The 17,102-nt window shown below is 46.7% G+C and overlaps 1 protein-coding gene across 2 annotated transcripts in view; it reads left to right on the forward strand.

Annotated features, from left to right (window-relative positions):
- ANXA5 (annexin A5) overlaps nucleotides 1–17,102 on the forward strand; it is an 846,782-nt gene that overhangs the window by 585,066 nt on the left and 244,614 nt on the right. For both annotated transcript variants that reach the window (XM_086962217.1, XM_086962218.1), the window contains exon 9: nucleotides 7,208–7,301. In XM_086962217.1, coding sequence (XP_086818343.1) covers nucleotides 7,208–7,301 — 94 coding nt within the window. The remainder of the gene's footprint in view (nucleotides 1–7,207; nucleotides 7,302–17,102) is intronic.

Raw genomic sequence — 17,102 nt, forward strand, 5'->3', positions numbered from 1 at the left:
AAAAAGAATGTTCAGAACTCACTATCGAATAAATAATCCAATAGTCTCACAGGACAGATTGTTGCCCAGAATGCACCAGTCCATTGTAGTGCACAGGTGTTTTGAGAGTTACAGTCCACCAGGTTCCGTGTCCACCAGGATCCGTGTCCCAAGCCTCAACGTAGTCAGAGGGTCTACGGTATGCAAAAATTGGCCATATTTTGCATAAAAGTGCAAAAAACGCACCACTTGGGCATATAAAATTTTAAAAATCCAAAATTAGGGCCAGAAGTGGTACTCTATGTACTGGAGTGTTGCAGTTTACTTTCCAAAGTACTTATTACTAGATTTCTCTTTATTCCTAGCTATTTGATGGCAATTTTTGAGAAAACGTTTTCTATATTAAGGAGTTCACCCTTGCCTTGAGGAATTATAATTAGGGAATTTTTTGTAAGCTTTAAAATGTTGGAACTTGTGAATAGAACATTTTTCATCTAATGTCAGTTTTTCTAATATTTTGTAACATATTAGTTTGCTCCATTGTAGAGATTTCATTTTATTAATAACAAGCATACCAAGCATTCCAGAAAGAAATACACACATATGCATACACATACATGTCAGACATAACCAAAATATAACATAAGACATAAGCTTGCACCGAAACAAACAACATTTGTGATGGGAGTTTAACACTTCAAAAGGCACTTTCTATGTAAATAGCTGAAATGATACACAAGTAATTCTTCCAAACAATTCGGCAAGCACTGAACACATTTTAATGCTTGGGTTCACAGTCCCAATATAAACCTATTCATGTCTAGTTTCTACTCTGAAGAAGCAAAGGGGAACATACATCTAAACTCCCTTTTCCCTACGGACATGCTACGTCTTGTTTCCACTCCTCCCTTTCACCGACACACATCGATCCTCTTCGTCATTTGACCCGCCCCGTGGCAGTCTCAGAATTTAAACGTTTTTTCCCCTCACGGGGTAGAGCGTGGAATTCGGTTAAAATTACCGACACTCCCAACACCCGTCGCCCCTCTAGTGAAAATGTAAATAAGCCAACCAAGTAACAGTTGCTAGCCATCCGCACCATCCTATATGCAGCCTTTCCACATCCTCTTTATTGGCACTCTGCACAATGACACTTTTGTGTTACTGTCAATTCACCAGTAAAAATAATGAAATATTGCGAAAGCCGACGTCACGATGTTTAATGGAATTGTTTTGGGCACCTGAAATAAAACAGAGTAATGATGTCACTTGTGCAATGGTATGCTGTATGTTTGTCGGCGTGTCCACCTTTACCTTTCCCCACCACATGATGGCTCCAGGGTACTTTGTTAACACCCTAAAACATGCACATACTGTAAAACCTGTCCAGAATGCTTTAATACCTGACGTCAAGATGCATTTAATACTGGGGTGTAATTAAAAATAGTTTAGGCACATGTTAAACACCACGAACGGGTGCCATGGAAATTATGGGCATTCCTAAAACCAATTTGAAGTTACAGTGTTGCCATCAAGATAGATCACTGAAGAGTACTAGGTCTAGAGTCAATGCCCTTGAGTTTTTCCCCTTTGTCTCTTCCGGAACTCCGTTGCATGCAATGGAAATGAAGCAGGGATATAAGTTATCACTCATTCTGACCACCAAATAACCCTATGAAATGATCCCTGACCTAAATGTGTCCCCAAATTAGCTTTCATCAATATGTGATTCCACATTAACTCTGTTAAACATTCAACTTTGAAAAAAACGGCTTTCTCTGCAGTCCTTTAGTTAATCCCACCAAAATGTAAAGGACACCAAAACGTGTACAACCTCATGATCAAAAGAAATGCTTTTAAACTGGGTCTGTCAAATAAGATAGGCATGTTTGTGATTTGGATTTGACTAAGCTTTTTGAGAATACACAAAAAAACTGTGGGTTTGTGTGTGGCATTTGCGAGAGATTAAGCTATTGGCATTGTAAATTACAATGCCATTTATTTATCTGTTTTCACAACCAACACATAAATAAAAATTGTGTCATTTACAATGCCAATAGCTCTAAATTTTGCAAAGGCGAGACCGTTGCATTGTAAATGCTTGTTTATCGAAGAAGTCTTTTACAGCCTCATGGTAAATGACTCCTCCTTTCGGTGATAGTGCGCATGAGCATCAACTCCATTGTTAGATTGTTTTTTTCTGCCATTGGGTTTAGTTGTGTATTGCTGTGCTCTGGTTTGGCACAGTTTCTCGGACCCCTTTGACACACAATCCACTACCCTCGACTGTATTGATACTGATCGCTGCTTCCTATACTTCGCGTATCATCTCTACTCAAAACAATTTTGATCGGAAAGCTTGTGGCGGGCCATCGGGCCAACCCGCGCCGATTGCGCCAGCCATCGATGGAACGGACTCCTTTCAAGTTCTGCCTGGATGTTGTGCTAAGTTTCCACACACCAACTTGCACAATGTGCAACCTTTGTGTGTCCCCAGAACACAACGAGAAAGACTGTGACGCGTGCCGATCGTTTCGATCGACGAAGGCGCTTTGTGACCTTCTGCCTCAACGTCATGAGATGCAACACCAGATCGGCCCGCACTGGACATCTTCGGAGAAGTTTCCTGCACAGAACATCGCGCTCAAGGAGCCGAGGAAGAACAATGTTTCTCCATGTCTGAAGCCGACTCAGACATGGAAGAGAAGGAGCAGGTTACTCCGGGTCAGCATACCTTGAGTAACATACCCTAGTGCCCCACCCGCCACCAGACAAAGAAAAGGGCTCATGTCTCCCCTCTGCCTTCAGGCCGAGGTCTGCACTGATAAAAAGTTTCAGACACCCCTTCCTCGGGCCCAGCTCTAAAACCGAGATAAGCCTTCCGGCTCTTGCTCGAGGCATTTTCATATCGGTGCCGAACTAACACTTTCGGCACCGAAATCAAAACTTTTCCTGGTAACAATTCCTTTGGTACCTAAAAATCCACCTTCCGCTCCGAAAGGCTTGGCGCCGAAACCTTCGAGTAAGGAAAAAGGCACTTGTCTAAAGAACCTCGTCCCAAAGCTCCACCAAAAAGTAGTTATACATCCAGATACAGGACATATCCATACCACCCTTCCTAAAAAACTTACAATTGACCAGCCAGAGGATTACCACATTCCTCTCAAAAGGAAGTGTGGGTGCTAACCCTTCTCCCCCTTACTCCTTCTCCCACGGATCCCAATTTACTTATTACATTACTTACTTATCACCACTTTCACCTGACCCATAGGATGGTGGGGATGGGGAGGCTCAGTATAGGCCACAGGACACTGACCCTTGGGAGGATTATCATACTGACCCCAATACAGATAATGACCCTGATCTTTATCTGCCTAGACCCTCCCCACCTGATAACATTGGATATATTGAGCTTGAGAACAGGGCTGCTCAATAACATAGGGTGGAGCTCATAAACACTAGAAGATGATTTCCTCTTTGAGACCCTTTTCCTCCTCTCAAAGGGATGTTAAAACACACAGATGACTAATTTAAAGATCCTGTGAGGACAAGAATTATTACACCTAAGGTGGATAAAAAATATAAGCCCGTCCCTACTTACCCTGCTTATATTAGGTCAGTTCCCCTTAGACTTGCTTGTGGTTTCCAACACTCACAAGAGAGCTAACTCTCAGACCACAGGTGAGGCTCCTACTTCCGATAAGGAGTCTAAGCTCATTGATTCCTCTGGCAAGAGTGACTTCACAAGCAGCCAATCATGGCGCATTGCCAATGCTCAAGCTTTGCTGGCTCGCTACGATAGGGCTCATTACAATGAGTTGGAAAAACTCCTGCAATTTTTGCCTGATGAAAACAAGGCTAATCTTATACAAGAAGGTAAACTCATCACCAATACATCTATCAAGAGTGCCCTTGACGCAGCAGACTCCGCAGACAGTGCTGTAAACACTAGCGTGCTACTCCGCAGGCATGCTGGTTGAGAATCTCGGGATTCAGGGCTAAGGTGCAAACCTCCATTCTCAACCAACTGTTTGACAAGGAACATCTTTGGCCCAGCGGTTGATATCTCACTGGAGAAAATGAAGAAAGACACAGAGGTCGCCAAGCCCATGGGGGCTTTGCAGTTATCTACAAATAGGGGTTCCTTTCGCCGCTCCTTTTACAGGGGTGGTTCCAAAAATCTGCCCACCAAAAATCCCTCCTCCTCTTACAAGGGCAATAACCAATCTCCCTCATCAAGAGGTTATTTCCGAGGAGGTTTTAGAGGAAACAACGGTAAGGGAAGAGGCCCAGGCAAATCCACCCATACTTCCCCCACAAACAAACAGTGACTTCTTTCCGTTAACCCCCACCCACAATCATTCCACTTCTGTCGGGGGCTCTCTCTCCCAGTTCCTACCTGTCTGGAATTCAATCACCTCAAACAAGTGGATACTACAGATTATCCAGTATGGTTACTGCCTGGAGCTTACAGACATACCTCCAAATATTCCTCCAAGATCACATGCAATGTCACAAGAGCATTTTACCCTTCTAAGGCAAGAGGTTCTCTCTCGGTTGGAAAAACACGCCATAGAACCAGTTCCGTTACAATACCAAGGGACTGGAGTATACTCCATATACTTTTTTAATTCCCAAAAAGGACTGCTTTCTCAGACCTACATAGGCACTCGGAGAACTAAATCTATACATTCAGTCGGACCACTTTCACATGGTCACGCTCCAAATACTTCCACTACTTCAGCAAGGCGACTTTCTCTCCACTCTGGTTCTGGACTTAAATGACAGCTATTTCCACATTCTTATTCACCCTGCTTGCTGCAAATAGCTCAGGTTTGTGGTAGACGGCCAACATTATCAATTCAAGGTCCTCGGCATAACAGCACCCAGGGTTTTCATAAAATGCTTGGCAGTAGTAGCAGATCATCTAAGAAGACAGCACTACCATGTCTTCCCTTACCTAGACGACTGGCTCATAAAAGCCAGCTCACAGCAAAGCTGCCTAGGCCACACTCTAAAAACAGTGCAACTACTTCATGACCTTGGGATCACTGTAAACCTTACCAAGTCTCAACTCCAGCCATCCAACATACAAGTTTATTAGGAGGCACAATAGACCCTCACAAAGCTCTGGTGTGTCCCGACCCAGTCAGAATCCGCAACATGCAGACTCTAATCTCTGTTTCAGCAGCCCCATCACTCATCAGCCCAGTGTTTTTGCAATTGCTTGGAATGATGGTGTCTTGCATATTAATCCTTTTTATGCAGAAGAGTGCATAGCACTTCAGTGGAACTAGGCTCAGGGTCACTTATCAGATCTAGTGTTGGTGGTCGGAAATCCCTTACTCTAGTCAGTCAATCCACTTTATTCGATTAATTAAAATCATAAAAGTTGCTCTAGTCAATTCCACATATGCTCCCCAACTTTTTCCTACCCAACTTACCTTACTCAACATACTGTTCTCAGTCCTGTGTATCATATTGTACCATATATTCCCTATTCTATAAACCATTTTGAACCCTACTTTACATACTCTACCCAACTTACCATATCCACTCTTACCCTAACCACCTTAAACTTTTTAACGTACCTCTGCAAGACTCCCATGTCATGCCTGCCCTTAAGTTGCGTTTTTATGAAAAAGGTGAAAGTTATACTTGTGTTGAATTTAACATTGAAAACGTCATCAAACACTTCACTTCAAATTTTAAATATACTATTGCAATAGCTACATCCTGAAAATTAATAAATCTGCAATTAAATGAACGAGATCTACACAGAATAACAGCCGTGCTATATCTTACAAGCAGCTACCAACGATTACACGACAAATATGCAACTAACAATACATTAAAATTCATGCAACAACTACTCTGCCTCAAAACATACAGAAATTCAACTACAGCTCTTAACTTTAACAGTTCAACCTGAAGAACCGGGTTTTAGAACCCAGCGGCGCCAGTGGCACGCCCAATGTCTTCGGGTTCACCTGTCTTAGAATACAGAGACACAGGATACTTCTCGGTGACGTCAAAGATCAAATTTATTGCTGCAACCAGAAACAGAAGTCTACGAAGCACGACACGGGTGGTTCGTCAGACTGTACAATTTTCGTATTGCGAGACATCGTCTTTTATGCCAAAAATCACATTCCTGACTAGCATCAGTTATTTACGAACTGTCCAACCACAAAGTGACATTTCAGAAGGTATCGCATAACGACAAGCCCACTTTCAGTTGTCCAGCCCACCATCAATTACAAGGAAAACCAACATTCTTGCTCGGACAGGCCGGACAAACCCATAATAAAAAAGACCTCAACCCAACTATAAATAGGCCATAAAAGAAGGAACAGAAACAGATGAGAAGCAAGATAGAAGGGTGTGTGCATGTACCATAAACTCAGCAATGTCCTGCTCTTTGATCTCTATCTTGACCAGCTGCCGAACAAGGAACTGGCTCAACAAGGTTCGCTTCGGGCAATGGAGTCAGTTCGCTCAGGTCATCTAGAAGTCCGCTAAAGGTATACGTGTCCCAAAGACTCGCTCAGCCATAGTCATCGGCCTATGTGAGGGCAACCACATAATGGCTGCCGCACACAAAATGGAACCCGAAGGTTCGGAACTAAATCCCTGAATACACTGTGAATCCATCATTCGAACATGACAAAAACACTCGTACATACCGCACTCGTCATTTGCGGTCTGCTGATACCAAAATCGCCACGATACGACGATCTTTATTGAACGGGTTCAGAATCAGGGAACCTCAAACCGTAGGTTAAATAGTACCAAATGAACAGAAAAAACAACACTATTCTGTGAACAGTGTTGCGCTACTATTTTATTTTACTACATTTGAACGACTTTGCCTGATTGGCATTGTTAAGCAAAATTATTCCAAATTATACTTAGTTTAAAAATATACAATACACAATTTAAGGTAGCATTCAGTTCTCTTTAAAAGTCTGACAGTCCTGTTTTATTTATGTTCTGTACTGCATGTATGCATCTGTTAGGATTCAAATTTATTTTATAACTAATCAAAATGAAAATAAATAAAAAATATTACCGGATAATTGAGAAACAAAATAGCAATATGGCATACAAACTAAATAAAACACCTGTAGACATTAACAATTTGTTCTGAGTTTTTGTACATGTGATGTAAACAACGTTATAAGCTAGCCATCATGGTCTGTTTGTGTTCTTTTCTCAAATTCGACAGGCATTGTTCGATGCAGGTGAAAATAAATGGGGCACAGATGAGGAAATGTTCATCAGTATTTTGGCAACTCGTGGCGTGGGTCACTTGAGGAAAGGTAAGCAGTGTGTGCAACAGGTATGCAAACTCTATTTAGTTTTACTAGGTGGAAGCATGAAGCCTTCGCTTTTTGAATTCTAGCAATTTAATTTTGTTTGCAGTGTTGTGTGATGTGTCTACAAACTGCAAAGTATTTAATCGTATGTGTTACATATGAAATGTAATGTATGCAAACTCTGACCGTAATCCTAAATGTGTGTTAATTAGGCATAGATTTGTGTTTTTTCTTTTTTTAAATAAGAGCAGTTTCACATCCTCTGGTCAGGAATTTACCACCCCACCACTATCATAGTAAAATCACTTCATAAGGTCCATTAATGTCTCAAAGTACTGGGGTTCCAAGTTCCTCTATTTGCCTTTGTCACTCATGCAAAATTATTGCAAGATCTTTAGCTTTTCCTAATTGGTATTATTACTAGAGTTTAGTTGTCGGCATTGCTGAACAGCTACCACACTTCTTGTGTGTGTGTGTATACGTGTGTGTGTGTGTGTGTGTGTGTGTGTGTGTACATGTATATATATGTATATACACTTAAACCAAAGGTTGCAGGAATGTTATAGTTGGAAAATAAATGTTATAGGGACTGTACAGTTAGGCTCAATTTTCACTCTCACACAACCAGTGAATTTCAGCAGTTATAGTTATCTGAACTAGCTATAACTTGCGCCCCCGCAATTAAATTAGTATACTAGGTGCACTACTGGGGAGTAATACTTCTAATCATGTGAGTGACTGTGTATGGGTGGTTGTATGGATGTATACGTGGGTGTGCGAGTAGCAGTGTGGGAGAGTGAAATTCATTGAGGGAGTGAGATGCTGTGTGAGTAGCTTGGCGTGTCAATGGGCATATGAGGTGTATAGGGGCGAGTGGTTCTGTGGATGTAATCAGTGATTCCATCAGTAATGTCATTTGTGATGTCATGAGTGATGTCGCTGACCGGGTCATGAGTGATGTAATGTCTGCGGTCATAAGCAGTGCATTGTAGGGGGGGGGGCGTAAGTTTAACTTTGCTTAGATAACTAGAACTACTGAATTTCAGTTTTTTTTAAAGACTGAAATCTGAACCAACCTAGAACGTCCCGGCTTTGTTTTTTTCAATGAATTTTTAAAGTTTTTTAAATTCTATTTCCTAACTATAACGACCCTGTTTTTTGGGTTTTTTTTGTGTGAATTTCTATGATTTATTTTAATCTTATAGTCACGTTTACAGAGTGAAGTTGAAAAAGGGCGGGCCACCGACCAGCTCTCAGGAAACCTGTGGTGTCTGACTTACTGGGCCCCCCAAGAACCCTCAACATCCAACAGGACGTCCTCCCACAACCAGCAGTGTACCACGAGGTACATTTACAGAGTGGTGGAGAAAGGGGTTGTTGCCTCCGAAGTCCTCTTAACAATCGCACTGTTGGGGACTTACTGGGTGCAACAGGAGGGCTTGTTGGCACCCAAGGACTCTGCAGCCAAGGGGGCTTCATCCCCCAGCCAGTTGTGCGCCTGGTGGGGCGTTTGCAGAATGGTGGTGAAAGTATTCGTCCCCTCGCTCCCCTGTGGGGATTGTGGCTGCTTGACCCCCCCCCCCCTTTTCTGGGCCAGTTTCGACTCCAGGGACCCCATCCCCCAGGGTTTGGCCTCAATTGTGGGTGCCCTGGCCCCACCAAGGGCACCCACTCTGTTGGGGACCACATTAGGACGGAGGCTCAAGGTTCCCCTGGTCTCTGCCAGCCCCTCCTCCTATGACAGCCAGCATTCCTTTTACAGAGAGAGAGCTGCCAACATGCAGCTCCCTCTCTATAAAAAAAATGTGCTCCGCTTTAAGCAAGCAAGCTGAAAGTGAGCACAGTTTGCTATGGTTTGGCGGTAGTGGTAAAGCTTCTGCCAAGCCATAGCAAACCGCTATGATATGGGGTGGGCACCCCGTACATAGCAGGAACTGTCCCTGCTGGGGGTGGCGGTCCCCAGGGCCATGTATGGCTCCAGGAGACTGAGGCCTTTCGACCCCCTTCTTTGTTAGAATTTGCCCTGGGAGGTAGCCGGGGGGGGGCACGTGACCCTCACGCTTTCTTTAATCTTATAGCCACAGGGAGATGGTGTGCCCCGGGGCTGGGCGATTGTTGTCTAAGAGGGCCCCCATTTATAAATAAGCCCTGGGGAAGTGTGGTCCCTGGAGCAGCGGCGAGGCCTTTTGGGCCTCTCCGGCATTTTTTGTAAAAATGCAGACGCCCTCCTTCAAACTTAAGCGCGCAGGAGGCCGTAGGTTTGCGACCCTTGCTTCCTGCTTGTGGAATTCCTTCCCCCTGGAGATCCGGAATTGTCAAGACCTCCTCTCTTTCCGGAAAGCCTTGAAGACCTGGCTCTTCAGACAAGCATTTCAATAACGCAACTCCCCCCTTTGTTCATGTCACTGCTGATCACAGCGGCAAGAAACCAATCGGTGAAAGCGCGCTTTAGAAATATTTTAATAACAATAACAACAATAACAAGGAGGTGGTGGTCACAGGGACATCAAGCCCCAGGATGTGAGGGCCATGCACCCCTTCCTTTAATAAAATGCCCCGGAACCTGACTTACCAGGGGGGCAGATTAGTAAGGAAGCTATTTGCTTTACCCTTTTTTTTCCGCAGGACAGCTACCATATTGTGACAAATGAATTTTAAAAAATGCTTTTAACGCCCTACCTACCGCCATATATGAAGGTGGTCTGGGTATTCCTACCCTGCCCACTTTTCTTTATCGATATTTTTTGAGTGGGACTCTGCTTCAAGCCTAGTCCCAAGATCGCTGTCAACACTTCTTGGTTGAAGTGTTTGCAGCCAATCACATTTCAGTAGGATCCTCGAGTCCACTTCAAGGATCTGTGTCCCTAGATATCTGTATTTTTTAAACTTTAATATCTCTAAAACACCTGTATAAAGCTGGCTCTGTATATGGTATGCTACTAGGTGGTTAAACCGTGGATAGAGTTCAGGAGTCCCCCAAAAGAGTACAAGGCTCAATGTAAACCCCAAAGTGCTCTGCTGGTGGTAGTGTGGACAGCAGCCTTAGGCTAATACAGAAGAGTGTTAGACATTTGTTGCACAAGGTTTACTAATAAACTCACAACTCAAAAAGGAGATTCACAACAATTTTAGCAAAATAAGCTTTGTATTTTTTTAAAGAAAAAGATCTTCGCAATAAGACAAGTACGTTTTAAAATAGAATTACTTTTCACTTTCCAAAGTCGATATTTAGTGCAATGTTTTCCTATGGAGGAAAACAATAAGGCGGCTTTACAATTAAGTAATACCCTCACAGTTCAAGTCTTCAGGAACAAAGGTCAGCAAGAAGCAAGGGTCAGGCGAGTATCAAAACTGCACCCCCAGTGGCACAGGGTTGGCCGGGTGCAGAATTCAAATTTGGATTTTTTACCCAATGCGTTTTAATGGAGACTGCGAGCGCTCAAAGCAACACCGCTTTCAGGAAAGTAAGTTGGTTGCAGGGGCTAAGCTTTAAGGGTTTTGTCGAGCACAGATGGGGCAGCACCAAATGTACACCATCAGCGGCATGGGTGGCCGGGTGCAGGATGCAAATTCAGCATTGGAAGCCCAATGCTGTTCAATGATTATTCTGCTATTGACAAACACGCTGCAGGTGTCACACCAGCTGTAGCAGGAGCAAGACTAATGAGAGCAGAGGTAAGTAGAGATGTAGGGGGTCATAGGAGGACAGTTCAGCTCACCAATGCCCAGGTTCTTTGGGTGCAAGTGTGACTTTTGACTTAGGAGTTTTCTTACCGTCTCAGTAAGGTGAGACTCTGGATTCGTTGTCTGGATCGCTGGGGAGTGGTAGGTAGGGTCAAAGTGCACCTTACCTGTGGTGACCACACCCACAATTGTGCCACCATCCAGTGGGAGGGAGCATAAACCTAGCCCTGAAGGGGAGTCCCCTCATCTTCAAGATGGAGGATACTGAAAAGTGTGCTTAACTTGGCCTCTCCACCGGAGGGCTGGAGTTGGCGAAGGTGGGCACACCTCCTGGTCTTTATTTTTCCTGCCATTTTTCCTCCCCAACGGGGGGTTGTAAACCGGGAGCTGCCATCTGCTAATCGCAGCAGAGTCTGGGGTCGCATTACAAAGGCAGCATGCCTTCCCCTTCGAGCACTGGCCCATCCTGGGGAAGTAGGTGTGACACCTCTGCCCAGGATGTGCATCGTTTCTGGTCCCAGAGAGTACAGGCTCTCCACCCGTGTGTCCAGAAACATGTCTGTGTGGCACGCTGCCAGAAGCCAGTAGGTTCCCACACCCGGGTCAGGAAGTTTTCAGCAGGCACTTCTGAGGTGCCCTCGGAATAAATCTCACACTGGCATCAGTGTTGATTTATTACAAAGAACTATCGGAGAGACATCTAGCCGCAAATTCCTTAACTTTTGCATTTTCCCAAGGCGCCAGTTTGGATCCGGAAATTTTTCAGCAGTACCTCTGCACGCCAGGAGACCGCGTCATACGGCCCTGTGATGATGTAGACTCCGGTCATGGCGTCAGTAAAGCCTTACAAGTCCTCCATCAGCGTCCTCTTTTCCACCCTGTAACACGGATGACCTGCTTCGACACCTTGTTGGTAGAACAGTGCCTTTGTCGAAGGTCTACAGGTTTCAAACCTTGTGGGTCTTGTAGCCGAAACATATGTTGGTGATCGACCCAAATACAATTTTTATGTGGTGTTAAAGCGAGCACCACGACACCGAGGATTGTGACTACTACCGGAAACTACAGCCCTAGTCATTAAAGGAGTGGCATTTGAAGTTGATGGCGGCACGTGTCATGGTGACTCACTCTACGCTTCCCAGCTGAGTGGTCGCTCCCTTTGGCTCCGGTATCGTTGTGTAGCGCTTTTTGCTGGAAACTGTGTGAAATCAATTGCCTGCTGTGCGCTTTGTATGCCGCTTTGTATATTTCATGATTAAGATTGCCAGCGCGACTTTCCTGCTCTTTTAGCGTATTCCCCCAAGCGCCCTCCATTTTGTTGTTGTTGTCCTCATACTTAGCCCGCCCCGCCTCCCAGCTGAGCCGCCCTCCCACAGACTACAACAGCGCTCCGTTACCTGGAAGCGCTGTGACTCACTCTACGCTTCCCAGCTGAGTGGTCGCTCCCTTTGGCTCCGGTATCGTTGTGTAGCGCTTTTTGCTGGAAACTGTGTGAAATCAATTGCCTGCTGTGCGCTTTGTATGCCGCTTTGTATATTTCATGATTAAGATTGCCAGCGCGACTTTCCTGCTCTTTTAGCGTATTCCCCCAAGCGCCCTCCATTTTGTTGTTGTTGTCCTCATACTTAGCCCGCCCCGCCTCCCAGCTGAGCCGCCCTCCCACAGACTACAACAGCGCTCCGTTACCTGGAAGCGCTGTGACTCACTCTACGCTTCCCAGCTGAGTGGTCGCTCCCTTTGGCTCCGGTATCGTTGTGTAGCGCTTTTTGCTGGAAACTGTGTGAAATCAATTGCCTGCTGTGCGCTTTGTATGCCGCTTTGTATATTTCATGATTAAGATTGCCAGCGCGACTTTCCTGCTCTTTTAGCGTATTCCCCCAAGCGCCCTCCATTTTGTTGTTGTTGTCCTCATACTTAGCCCGCCCCGCCTCCCAGCTGAGCCGCCCTCCCACAGACTACAACAGCGCTCCGTTACCTGGAAGCGCTGTGACTCACTCTACGCTTCCCAGCTGAGTGGTCGCTCCCTTTGGCTCCGGTATCGTTGTGTAGCGCTTTTTGCTGGAAACTGTGTGAAATCAATTGCCTGCTGTGCGCTTTGTATGCCGCTTTGTATATTTCATGATTAAGATTGCCAGCGCGACTTTCCTGCTCTTTTAGCGTATTCCCCCAAGCGCCCTCCATTTTGTTGTTGTTGTCCTCCTACTTAGCCCGCCCCGCCTCCCAGCTGAGCCGCCCTCGCCCCTCCCCCTCCACCATCCATATATGACAGTTACTCCCGCGCGCAGCGACCGCGCCCAATCTGCGCCAAAGGTAAGCCCGTCTACGCCCGTCCGCGCCTGGACCGCGCCCAGCGCCAGACCACCTGGCCCTCGCGCTGCCCAGCCCTCCTGCATTACCTACGATGCCACCACCCTCCTAGCCCTTAACCCCGGTCGCGCCCCCAACTGCGTCCAAGCCGCTCCCGGACACACCCATGGACCTTTCTCTTGCTACTCCTGCAAATTCAGCGGCACCGACAACATCACCGCTACGACCACACCACAGACTCCCGACCCCAATCACCTACAATGCATCCTTCTCAACACCTGATCGATCCACAGGCACGCCATTGACCTATGGAATCTACTAGACACCATCTCTCCAGACGTCGCCTTCCTAACAGAAACATGGATGAACGCTTCCTCCGCCCCAGACATCACCATTGCCATCCCTGAAGATTATAAGATCACACGCAAAGACCGTACCGGCCACACAGGAGGAGGAATCGCTATCGTCCATAAAAAATCAATCCGCATCTCAACCAGCTCTGACACCAACCTCGCCAACTCCGAACACCTTCACTTCCAGATCCATATCGACCCCAAGACCACACTCAGAGGCACCCTCCTCTACAGACCACCAGGACCCGCGCAAAATTCAGTGAAGAAATCACGGACTTCATCACTCCACACGCGCTCCCCTCCAAAGACTACATCCTCCTGGGAGACCTCAACTTCCACCTTGAAAAGATCAACAACCGCAACACCACCACCCTCTTGGACAACCTCGCCAACCTCGGACTTAAACAACTGGTCACTTCCCCCACCCACATCGCAGGCCACACACTCGACCCCATCTTCACCTCCAGCAAACATGTCTCCTTCAACCACACTACGGATCTCCTCTGGACTGACCACAGCTGCGTTCACTTCACCTACAACAAGCCAAAACCCACCAACCACCTCCAACCAACTCTGCAAAGAAACTGGAACAAAATCACCATCGACCAGATCTCCTCATCGCTCCTTCTAAACACCCCAGCCCACTCTTCTAACCCAAACGAAGCCGCCGCCAACTTCACCCTTTGGTTATCCAACACCGCCGACACCTTAGCACCACTGAAAAAACGACAAATCAAACTTGGCAGCAAGAAGGCCTCCTGGTTCAACGATGATCTTAAGAAATCCAAGAAACTCTGCTGCTCCCTCAAAGGCCTGGAAAAAAGACCCAACCACTAGCACCAAGGACGCCTTCAAAAACGCCACCCGCACACACCACCAATTAATCCGAAAGGCCAAGAAAACAGCATTCAAGGATCGACTTGACGACAACGCCCACAACAGCAAGGAACTTTTCAACATCGTCAAGGAGTTTGCCAATCCCTCGGCCAACTCCAACGACATCACCCCCTCTCAAACCCTCTGCGACTCCCTAGCCTCATTCTTCCACAACAAAATTGCAGACATCCACAACAGCTTCGACAACCAACCCGGAGACCAACCCACCGAACCATATGCTGAACATTCTCCCCCCTTGAACACCCTTAACGACTGGAACCCAATCTCCACTGAGGACACCATCCGCCTGATGAACTCCATCCACTCAGGATCCCCCACAGACCCATGTCCTCACCACATCTTCAACAAAGCAGACTCCGTCATAGCACCACACCTCCGAGACGTCATCAACTGCTCCTTCAACTCCGCCACCTTCCCGGAAAAATGGAAACACGCTGAACTCACCGCTCTTCTGAAAAAACCCACAGCGGACCCCACCGAACTCGAAAATTACCGCCCCATTTCGCTCCTTCCATTCCCGGCCAAAGTAATCGAGAAAGCTGTCAACAACCAGCTCGCCGCTTTTCTCGAAGCCAACAAATCCCTCGACTCCTCACAGTCTGGCTTCCGAGCAAAACACAGCACTGAGACCGCCCTCATCGCAGCAACAGACGACATTCGAACTCTACTGGACAATGGAGACACAGTCGCCCTCATCCTCCTCGACCTCTCTGCAGCCTTCGACACAGTCTGCCACAGCACCCTTTTACAACGCCTCAGAAATATCGGAATACAAGGAAAAGCACTTGAATGGATCTCCTCGTTCCTCACCGGTAGAACACAGAGAGTCCGCCTTCCACCATTCAAGTCCGAGGCCACTGAAGTCATCTGTGGCGTACCACAAGGATCCTCACTCAGTCCCACCCTCTTCAACGTATACATGAGCACCCTCGCGACCATCGCCCGCCAACACAACCTCAACATCATCTCTTACGCGGATGACACTCAACTGATCCTTTCTCTCACCAATGACCCCAGCACCGCCAAAACTAATCTACACGAAGGAATGAAAGAAGTTGCCGAATGGATGAAACACAGTCGTCTGAAACTGAACTCAGATAAAACAGAAGTACTCATCTTAGGTACTTCCCCCCTCTGCATGGGACGACTCTTGGTGGCCGGAAGCTCTTGGAAAAGCACCCATCCCGACAGACCACGCACGGAACCTAGGCGTTATCCTGGATTCTTCACTCTCAATGAACAGACAAGTCAACGCCGTATCCTCATCCTGCTTCAACATTCTTCGCATGCTCAAAAAAACATTTCGCTGGATCCCCACCGAAACCAGAAAAACAGTCACCCATGCTCTGGTCACGAGCCGACTGGACTACGGAAACACCCTCTACGCAGGCACTACCTCTAAACTCCAGAAGAAACTCCACGAATCCAAAACGCCTCAGCCAGGATCATATTAGACATCCCGCGCAACGAACACATCTCTGGTCACCTGAAAGACCTCCACTGGCTACCCGTCAATAAGAGGATCACTTTCCGACTGCTAACCCACGCACACAAATCACTCTACGACATCGGACCAGAATGCCTCAACTCACGACTGTCCTTCTACACCCCCCCCCGCCAACTACGTTCTTCCAGCCAAGCCCTCGCCACTGTACCTCGCATCAACAAGACCACAATGGGAGGCAGATCTTTCTCATACCTGGCTGCTAAAACATGGAACTCACTCCCCACGTACCTTCGCCTTACCCAGAACCACCTAGCATTCAGAAAGCAACTTAAAACGTGGATATTTGACAAGTAATCCTCCTCCCCTCCCTAAGCGCCTTGAGACCCTCTGGGTATGTAGTGCGCTATATAAATTCTTTAACTTGACTTGACTTGACATGGTCCTCTGAAGCTTCTCTGTCTTCGTCTCGGGGAGAGCATTTTCTGGGTTGATCTAGAAGCCAAAGCCGTTCTGGAGACATCCTTTTTTGGGAAAAGTCAAAAGGTAAGCGGGTGAAGTTTCAACATTCTCGGACTTCACTGTGTGGAGACACCGTTTCCTGTGGCTCCTTCCGTTCGACGGTTGAAGAGGTAGTATGCGACTCCGGACCACGTCTCCCAGTGTTTCCGGGAGCGGGAGTGTTGATGGCTCAGATGAGGTAATATTATAATTACATACAACTCCACTTTGGTGCTCCATCTCCCTCTGGAGTGCCTATAGGTCCTGGTGAGTGGGGCGCTGTCGGAGGGTTTGCCCACGGTCACAGTTGAGCCATTGGAGTAGAGGGGTCGGCGCCAGTTGACATCGGTTGGCACTGCTTTGGCGCAGGTTCACAGTCCTTCCTGGATCTCGACCTACGAAGCCAAACTTCAATCAGCCGGCTCTTACACTGACGCCAGTGGCGTCGAAGTTTCTCCTCCTTCGTGTAGGCATTGTATGACGTCTGATGCGGAGTAGACTATTGAGGCTGAGTGGAATATGCAGGGTTCGAGGCATGTGGGCTGCTAAATTCATATCTTAGCATTAGATCGCCACCTAGTGTTGGGTCCGGATGATCGCACATTGTTGTCCTGGAAG

This window comes from Lissotriton vulgaris, chromosome 3_1 (assembly GCF_964263255.1).
Source record: "Lissotriton vulgaris chromosome 3_1, aLisVul1.2, whole genome shotgun sequence".
Lineage (NCBI taxonomy): Eukaryota > Metazoa > Chordata > Amphibia > Caudata > Salamandridae > Lissotriton > Lissotriton vulgaris.